We start from the raw sequence: 8,738 nt of genomic DNA, 5'->3' as shown, positions 1-8,738 counted from the left end.
GTGTGTGTGTGTGTGTGTGTGTGTGTGTGTGTGTGTGTGTGTGTGTGTGTGTGTGTGTCCGTCCACCCTCGGAGAGGGGGTGCAGCCCCCCTCCGTGCCTCTGCCTTGCTCCCCCCACCCCCGGCACTGCTGTGCTTTCCCGTCCCTTGGAGAGGCACCGCAGCTGCGGTGTGTCCCGGCTTCTGCCCTTGCTCCGTTCCGGGTGTTTTCCAGCCTGCAAACAGACCTTCTAGGGGAAAACTTTCGCTTAGCTTTGGGGAGGCAGGAGGACAGGAGGCAGCTCTGTTTTTCCGTTTCTCTGTGCAAGCAAACATTGCTTGGTTGGGTTTTTTTTACAAGGCTCGCTGGCTGCTTGCTTGAAGGGTGCCTGCTCTGTAAGGAGAAAAGAGACAGGATCTGTGACAAGGGGGTCACGGTTGTCCCGTCGGGGCCGGGTCCTGGCCTCGTGGGAGCGGTGTTCCCGGGGCAGGGTGCGGAGTGCCCCGCTGCCGGGAGGGAGGCACGCTCCGGGGCAGCGTGACCTGCCTGCCGAGGGGCGGGTGAGAGGATGTCGGAGCACTGAATTTCCACGTTGCTTTGATTTTCCGTATCGCCTGCATTTGCCAGCCCCCGCAAACGCAAGCGGACCACAGCTGGCACAGTCCTGAGCCACATGGAAAGGCTGGGCTGTCCCTGGGAGCCCAGTCCAGGCTGTGCTGGGCTTGCTGGGATGCTGCGGGTCTCACCGCCTGGGCCGGAGCTCCTTCAGCCTCCCCCTGCCTGTCCCTGCCGGGACAGTTCCCGCGGGGGTCGCTTGCACTGCCTGTCACCTTCGTTTGCACTCCCTCCTGCTCCAGGTCGGTCTTGCATAACCTCAGACCACCTGATCTGCGAAGGCAGCTCCGGCTGGCAGGCCCCCTGCTGAAGCAAGCATATTAAGAAAGCCCCAGCTAATCTTTCCTGGATACTAGCCCTGCTCCAGAGGAACGGTGAGCACAGGGATGTGCAGGAGCTGAAAAGTTCATGATAGGCTGAGAAGCAGTTTTGAAGTCTGCTGCTTGGTGGATAAGACCCAGTTTGTTCCCTTGCCAAGGCAGGACATGGGTAGGAGTCTGGCTGTTAACGGGAGGCTTTGAAGATTGCTGTAGGAGCAGGGCTTTCCTAGCTGTCCCTGTGGTACAGTCGGCGTCTCAGTGTGACCTGTTGTGTTTTCTGTGCGTGGATGGGATGTCTGCAGCACAGGACCAGTGGAGGACACAGCCAGCTCTGTGGTGGAGCTCCCTCGCGTTCCCCAGTGAACGGGGGATGAAAATCTTGGAGCTCACTGTTGGGGTTGGGTCTTGTGTCCTCTCTGCAGGTATCCTCTCCTCCACTCTGCAACCATGGCCACCTCAGCAAGCTCCCACTTGAGCAAAGCTATCAAGCACATGTACATGAAGCTGCCGCAAGGCGAGAAGGTGCAGGCCATGTACATCTGGATAGATGGGACTGGGGAGCACCTTCGCTGCAAAACCCGCACACTGGACCACGAGCCCAAGAGCCTTGAAGGTGAGGGGGCAGGTGCAGGATTCATAGCTCCTTGCCAAAGAGCTGTGGGACTGCAGCAACAGGGGACACCACCTTCTTCGGGGGAAGCAGCAGTGCCTGGCTGCTCCAGTGGAAGGATGACTTTCTCCCTTTTCACGGTGGAAGGATGGTATCTGGGGAGGAAGAGGGTARCGTGGGCAGCAGACAGATGAAAGACCATTTGAGAAGAGGTGAAGACACAGCTTCTCATCCCCCTCCGGTTATCTTCTGTCTCAGATGCCTTGGGGGGGACATTCCCAGCTCTCCAGATGTGGTGATTAAATGAGATGCCAGGGGTTGGGAGCCCAGCCCTGGTGTTGCACCGGCCTTGCCCGCTGCGGAGGGGGCTGTTGGCAGGGAATCCGCAGCCCATTGACTCTCAAGTACTCGTTTTGGCCGGAAGTAGTTTGGCAGAAGAAAGTGGAAGGGAAAGAATGGAGCTATCCGGTGTAATTAAGAGCTTGTGTCCCTCAGAACAAACAGTCCCAGCTTACACAATAATAGCATTAGGATTTTCCCCAGGTTGCCATGGTGCTGGCTGGAGACAGTTATGAAATGAAAATACTGTGTGTGACTGAGCAGAATTATCTCTCTTTTTTTTCTTCTTTTTCTTTTTTTCCTCCCCCCTTTTCCCTCTAAGGGAGTGGTTGGCACAGCTCCTTTGCAATCTTTGATTCCCTTCCTCCTGCTTTCCCCCGAGGATATGAAGGAGATAACATTGCTTGGGTAGAGTTCGCTGCTGCTCTGGCTGCGCTTTGACCTGGAGGGCAGCGAGGAGGGGTGGGCAAGGGGGGGTGAAGCTGGCGCCTTCTCCTTGCAGACAGTACCGGCCTGTCTGGCTGATGTTCCCCCTCCGCGTGAGACTCAGCCTACATGGCCTCACATGTGGTTTGCACTCCCACCTTGTCCTGGCTGCCCTGGCGTGGAGGAGTGTGTCGCAGCTCCTCTCCCCTCTTTGCTGCAGCTGCAGCGTGTCGTGTGCCCTGCCCTCTCCGAGCTCGCCCGGGCGCCTCTGCGAGGAGGCTGCGTGCTCTGCTCGGCCCCCTTTGCCGCGAGATGGGAAATGTCCTCGGTGCTGCACCGTTAACTGGGTCTTGGCCAGCAGCCCGGTTCCTGGTGTTTCCCAGGGTGGCTGCAAGGCCGGGGAGTTGCTCTCCTGCCCTTGCTGGGATTAAACCTGTTGTGGCCCTGTTCTTGACGAGCACTTGCTCCTCCGTAGCGCTGAGTGGTGGTGGGGAGCCCGTCGCCCTGGTGGTCCAGGACCTCAGTTTACAGCGGCTCATTCCTCTCCCCTCTCCAGATCTCCCTGAGTGGAATTTCGATGGCTCCAGCACTTTCCAGGCCGAAGGCTCCAACAGCGACATGTACCTGCGGCCTGCTGCCATGTTCCGGGACCCTTTTCGCAAGGACCCAAATAAGCTAGTTCTCTGCGAGGTCTTCAAATACAACCGCCAGTCGGCAGGTGAGTGGGCCCTCTCCCTTCTGGTGGAGGTGGCGTTTCTGAGGAGGGGAAAGGGGCCTGTCCCTGCTGGCAGGGGAAAGCTGTTAGTAGAAGAAGGGGAAACAGGAGACCTGTCCAAATGCTGTTCATGCCCTTAGCATCATGCCGGACAAAAAAATAAACGCTGCCCTGAAAATAAAGTACAAACAAAGCGCTAGTGGTGGAGAAAGGCCTGGTCTTGGGACGCTTCTCTCCACTGACACTGCTGGGACTCGGATTGTAAATGAAGGTAGAGATGGCTCACAGGCAGAACAACTAGGGCCTGAGTTCCTGAGCCTCAGTCAGGTGAAGCAGGTGCTTTGGGAGTGGATCCCTCTGCTCTGGGCTATGATGAAGACACTAATGAGCCTTGTGCTGCTTCTCCATCCTAGAGACAAATCTCCGACACACCTGTAGGCGGATTATGGATATGGTGTCCAACCAGCACCCCTGGTTTGGGATGGAGCAAGAGTACACTCTTCTGGGGACAGATGGGCATCCATTTGGCTGGCCTTCCAATGGCTTTCCTGGACCCCAAGGTAACCTTCCAGGAGTTGGAACTGGAACAAGTCAGGAATACTGAACGCTGTTTTGTAATCCTTGCAACATGGCTGAAATGCCTTAAATGAGCTGAAAGATTCAAGGTGTTTCTAGAACTGAAGGTCTCCCATAGCAAGTAGGATGTTGGCTAAAACTAACCCATGAGATTAAGATTGTCGTGGAAAGGCTAAGGTGATGACTGGCTGCATTCAAACGTGCTGTTCAGTTTGTTTGCGGGTGACTGAAACTCTTGCCCAGTGTTACAGAGCACAAGCTCAGACTACTGGAGGGACTCTCCCTCCATTAGGGCTCTGCTCTTCTGTTACTCCAATGAAAAATGAGTGCTGGGGCATTTCCATATGCCCTGAAACTTTGGGAGTTTTGTGTACTCTGTCTTCGCTGAATTTGAGACTTTCCTCCTACTGGAAGCTCATGTTCCCCTTGCTTTCCATCTGTGCCGTTGCAGGTCCGTACTACTGTGGTGTAGGGGCAGACAAAGCCTATGGCAGAGACATTGTGGAGGCCCACTACCGAGCATGCCTTTACGCTGGAGTGAAAATTGGCGGAACCAATGCAGAAGTGATGCCAGCCCAGGTAAACTGTTTTAGATGCCTTGTGGAATGAGATAGTACAGAAGAATCCTGTGCAGCAGGAGCTTTTGCTGCCTGCTCTGAGGCATGTGGTTTTGACAGCGATCAAGGTGTAAGGGGGCAAGCAGCACCTCGCTGCATGTGTGTCTGCACCACTGAGCCCCTGATTGTCCCTTCTTGTAGTGGGAGTTCCAGGTGGGACCATGCGAAGGGATTGAGATGGGGGATCACCTCTGGATTGCACGCTTCATCCTCCATCGGGTGTGCGAAGACTTTGGGGTCATTGTGTCCTTCGATCCCAAACCCATCCCTGGGAACTGGAATGGTGCTGGCTGTCACACCAACTTCAGCACCAAGAGCATGAGGGAAGATGGAGGTCTCAAGTAAGTCTTTTTTGAGCTGGGCTCATGGCATCCGTTTGCTAGGGAGCAAGCTGGACCTGACTGGAAGTAGCAAGCCTTTTGCAGAGCTTTGCCCACATGGGAGATGTCACTTTGCTTGGTGTTATACATGAGCTTTTTTATTCCTCAGGAACTCTGGATTTCCTGGATTTTACTCTGTGTGGTTGTCCATTCCCTCCCCCTGCATTTTATCTTGGTGCTGGGTGGGAAATTCAGCCAGCAGTACAGCTCCATCCATGCTGGTGGAAGTATGGATGGACAGGCTGCAGCTATTCTTAGCAGGTTGTCCAGCTCTGGACCTGCCAATGCTGGGGATGGTGTGTGAGGGGGAAGGACCTTAACCATTAAAGAAAAAACCCTATGCTGAGCTTAGATCATGAAGAAAGAGCATTTGTTTCCCTCTAGGCCAGGCTGGATGCAAATGTTGCGTTTCTTAAACATGAAGATCCTGGAAATGTAAAACCCAAGTTGTCTTAGGGACTGATGTGTTGAGTAGCTTCTTGAATAGAAACTTCTGTGTCAGAACAGAAATCTCCCCTTTTGAGGACAGGCTCCCCAGTGGCAACACAGCCTGTGGGATTTGCCTGTGAGTTGAACTGGTGTCATCCCTCTCAGACCATGGGGATCCTCGTCCAAAAACCAACCTGAGTCAGAATAAGTGGGAGGGGAGAGACCCCCCTCCCCCACCACTGCAGATGTTGACAAAAGTTCCTTGTAGGACATAAGGCTTCATCATGAAGTGGCCTGGGGAGAGGGATGAATCTTTCACTTGGACACAACAGTCCAGTGTGACCCAGGTGTTACACTCAGATGCTCACCATGTTTTTCCCTCTTCCTTGCCCCTTCTGCAGGCACATTGAAGAGGCCATTGAGAAGCTGGGCAAGCGTCACCAGTACCACATCCGTGCCTACGACCCCAAAGGGGGCCTGGACAACGCCAGGCGCCTGACAGGCTTCCATGAGACCTCCAGCATCCACGAGTTCTCTGCTGGCGTGGCCAACCGCGGCGCCAGCATCCGCATCCCCAGGAACGTAGGCCATGAGAAGAAGGGCTACTTTGAGGACCGCCGGCCTTCTGCCAACTGTGATCCTTACGCTGTGACGGAGGCCCTTGTCCGCACGTGTCTCCTCAACGAAACTGGAGACGAGCCTTTTGAGTACAAGAACTAAGCGGACTGTGCCTACAGACACCGCCTTCCCCCCACACTTCCCACGCCCCTAAACTTCCCTTCTAGATGTAATTCTGAGGGCACAAGATGCCATGTTTCGTGTCCCAATAACTCTTGTTGTCTTGGGGTGGGGGAGGAGGGAGAATTTTAGTTTTATCAATGTCTATTTGTCATTGACTTTTCAAAAGACAGGAGGAGAGGGTGTTAGAAAACTTTTAACCACTGTTTTTTGTCTAATTCATCTGTACATCTGATGGGGATCCACTGGCTTCCAGGGACAGACCACATACAAGCAAAAAGCCAGCAGACAAGTGAAAAGCTACAGTTACCACTGGCTTCCCTAAAAGTCATATTTGGATGTTAGCCTCATTGCTGGCTCTCGAAGGTTAGTGCCCTTCTGAGGAGAAGGGAAGATAAGAGCTGTGATGGAGCCCCACTCTCTCCCACCTGCATGGCGTGATGGAGGAATTTTCCACCTCTGGCCACCTTAAGGTTTCCAGGAATCTTCTAGTATTGAGCTCAGCACAGGAGCATTTAGAAGAACTCCTTGTTCTGTCACTGGAAGTCAACTGATCTCCTGCTCATAACACAGAGTGAAGTAGTATTTTTCTATTTAAATATAAAAACAAAAAAAATTATATATGAAAGTGTTTTCTTTTTTAAAAAAGATGACGTTCCAATGACTTGGCCGGCTAGAGCAGGCAGTGTTCCTGAGGTTGCTGTTGGAGGGCCTCCGGGTAGGACTAAGGGTGAGCTTGGAGGGCTCAGTGGAGGAGAACTGGATGAGGATTTTCAGCATGGCATGCAGTTTGCAGAAAGCCGGTTCCCAGACTTGGGAAGCCAGCACTAATGTTTATCAGTGAAACTCGAGCAGCTGTGAACTGCTCGTCAGTGTGTAGATCAACACAAGAAAGGCGTTCTGAACTATGAGTTGGCTGGTCAACTTAACCATGTTCTGGACAGAGTTGTGGCTGTTTTACCTTTCCAGTGGGGTTAGCATGTCACTAAAGCAGGGCTTTTGATAAAGAAACAAGTTTTAGATTTTTTTTTTTTGTAATGTTCTTAGTTTCTAAAACTGAATGGTTTTACAGAGACCATCGATATTACTGTTGTGTCCTGGCTCTCAGACTGCCTGCCATCCAGCCATGACAGTGCTCCTGAGAATGGAGAAGCAATCAGCCTTCCCAGCCAGCCCCTGGCACCTCCCAACTAATGCCAGGGGGTTTAAACGTTCCGGGATTTTATACTTAGGTATCTTAGATGGTGCCAGTTATATTCCGTTGCATTTGGACTTCTTCAGAATAGTTTTTTTTTTATATATATATAATAAAAAAGAGAGAACAAAACCTTAATTCTGACTCCCTCCTCCTTTCTGTGATTCATCTTGGCAACTTCTTTTGTACGTGTTTTCTTCACTATCTGAAGGGAGTTTGACCTTGATACTGCGTGGGCTTTGGCTTTTCATTTATTTTTCCTGAAGAATGCCCTGTGTGCTTTCCAGCAAAATGGGAATTTTCTAGATGGAAGGTTTTTTGTTTGTGGTGGTTTTTTTTTTTTTTTTTTGGGGGGGGGGGTTTGCTTCCCCAAGTGGTTCAGCTGTGACTGGAGTGGGATTCTCTTGGTATGGGAAAGGGACTTGGCTTGCAGGTTTCCAGCCTGAGACTTGCATGCTCAGCCCAGGTGTTTGTGTACCTTCCTACACTCTTCAACACCATTGTCCCAGGATGCAGCAATCACACAGGAAATAAAATGCCACCAAGTTTCATGAAAATAGGGGCTGGGTAGAGAAGGGCCCTTTCCTGCTTTCTCAGCGGAGGGAAATGCTGCTATATCGGATCAGCCCTCATTAGACACCCAGGCATCTAGAAAAGGAAGTGAGGATTTGGATGTGTCATGCTGCTCCCAGGGGTCAAAGTCCTCTACTCGCTTTGTGGCACTGCTGCCCAGCTCCCTAAGAGGTGCTTCCTGCAGGTTTTAACAGGCTCTGGGGCAGGGCTGAATGCTTCAGTGCCTCCCAGTCTTAAACCTGGATTAAGACCAACCCTGAACCTCCTTCCCTGGAGGGCTCCCCACGCTTGTGGTCGCACCAGGAGACCAGAGCCAGAAATGTGAGCGCTGAGCCTGGTTCCTGCTGAGCATCCTTGAGAACAGTCATTAGCATCTGGGTCCTCCTCGGTTGCTGTCAGTAAGCTGGGGAGTTCGTTTACTTAATGGCTTGCGGTGGCTTTGGTTATGAACGGGCCCTTCCCGCGCAGGGAGCCCTGTGGTGGCACACTGCTCAAGGCAGAGGCAAGCCAGGCACCGAGTCCCTTCCATATCCACAGAGCCAGGTGGAGTCACATCGGTGTGTCCTCACTGGGAGCTGGCAGGGTAGGATGCTGTCTTCCAGGCTGGCCATCAGTGTGATGATGGGAGCAGGCTTAAGTCCTCTGTTTCTTCAGTTGCTTTGAATATAAGTTTAGGACAGGTGCTCGATGCTTAATGGTATCTCTTGTTCTCAGCTGAAAAAGCATTTAGCCATTCACTTCACAATTACCCAATTAAAAAGCAGCCTGAAACAATGAATATTGTGCTGTAAAATGGCTTTTCAAATGAATATTAAAAAAATACAACAATGATAACAATCAATTAGAAGAAAAAACTCCTTTCCTTTAGAAACTGCTTTCTGACTCTTGCCTAAACTTCATGGCTGAACCTGCTTTGCAGTTACCTAAACGTTTCTTCCCAATCATGCAGGGTAGAAAGGTGAGCTCTTACAACATGAAGATACTGAGACTGAAATTCCCAGAAGCTGAATTTACTGCTAATGTAATTATATAAAAAGTTTTGGCTTTTAATCTAAGCCTCTTAGGAGGAAGCAAATCCTTTTTCTTTGTATTTTAAGGACGTGTGAATAAACAATGACACAGAAATAGTATTGTACAGAAAAAAATGCAAGTATCAGCCCCAAGGGCTTGCTAGGCACACCAGAGCGCCAGGGAACCACTGACTGCTCTGAATGAAGCAGTCAAAA

General features: G+C 51.6%; 1 protein-coding gene across 3 annotated transcripts in view; it reads left to right on the top strand.

The window, feature by feature from the left end:
* Window positions 1-6,363, top strand: part of GLUL (glutamate-ammonia ligase) — a 21,063-nt gene extending 14,700 nt beyond the window's left edge. For all 3 annotated transcript variants that reach the window (XM_026084733.1, XM_026084732.1, XM_026084731.1), the window contains exons 4-9: window positions 1,337-1,527; window positions 2,846-3,007; window positions 3,418-3,564; window positions 4,032-4,159; window positions 4,339-4,538; window positions 5,408-6,363. In XM_026084733.1, coding sequence (XP_025940518.1) covers window positions 1,337-1,527; window positions 2,846-3,007; window positions 3,418-3,564; window positions 4,032-4,159; window positions 4,339-4,538; window positions 5,408-5,726 — 1,147 coding nt within the window. In that variant the 3' untranslated portion in view covers window positions 5,727-6,363. The remainder of the gene's footprint in view (window positions 1-1,336; window positions 1,528-2,845; window positions 3,008-3,417; window positions 3,565-4,031; window positions 4,160-4,338; window positions 4,539-5,407) is intronic.
* The last annotated feature ends 2,375 nt before the right edge of the window (window positions 6,364-8,738 follow it).

This window comes from Apteryx rowi, unplaced genomic scaffold (assembly GCF_003343035.1).
Source record: "Apteryx rowi isolate R43461 unplaced genomic scaffold, aptRow1 scaffold_65, whole genome shotgun sequence".
Lineage (NCBI taxonomy): Eukaryota > Metazoa > Chordata > Aves > Apterygiformes > Apterygidae > Apteryx > Apteryx rowi.
This window is presented reverse-complemented; position numbering and strand designations above follow the sequence as displayed.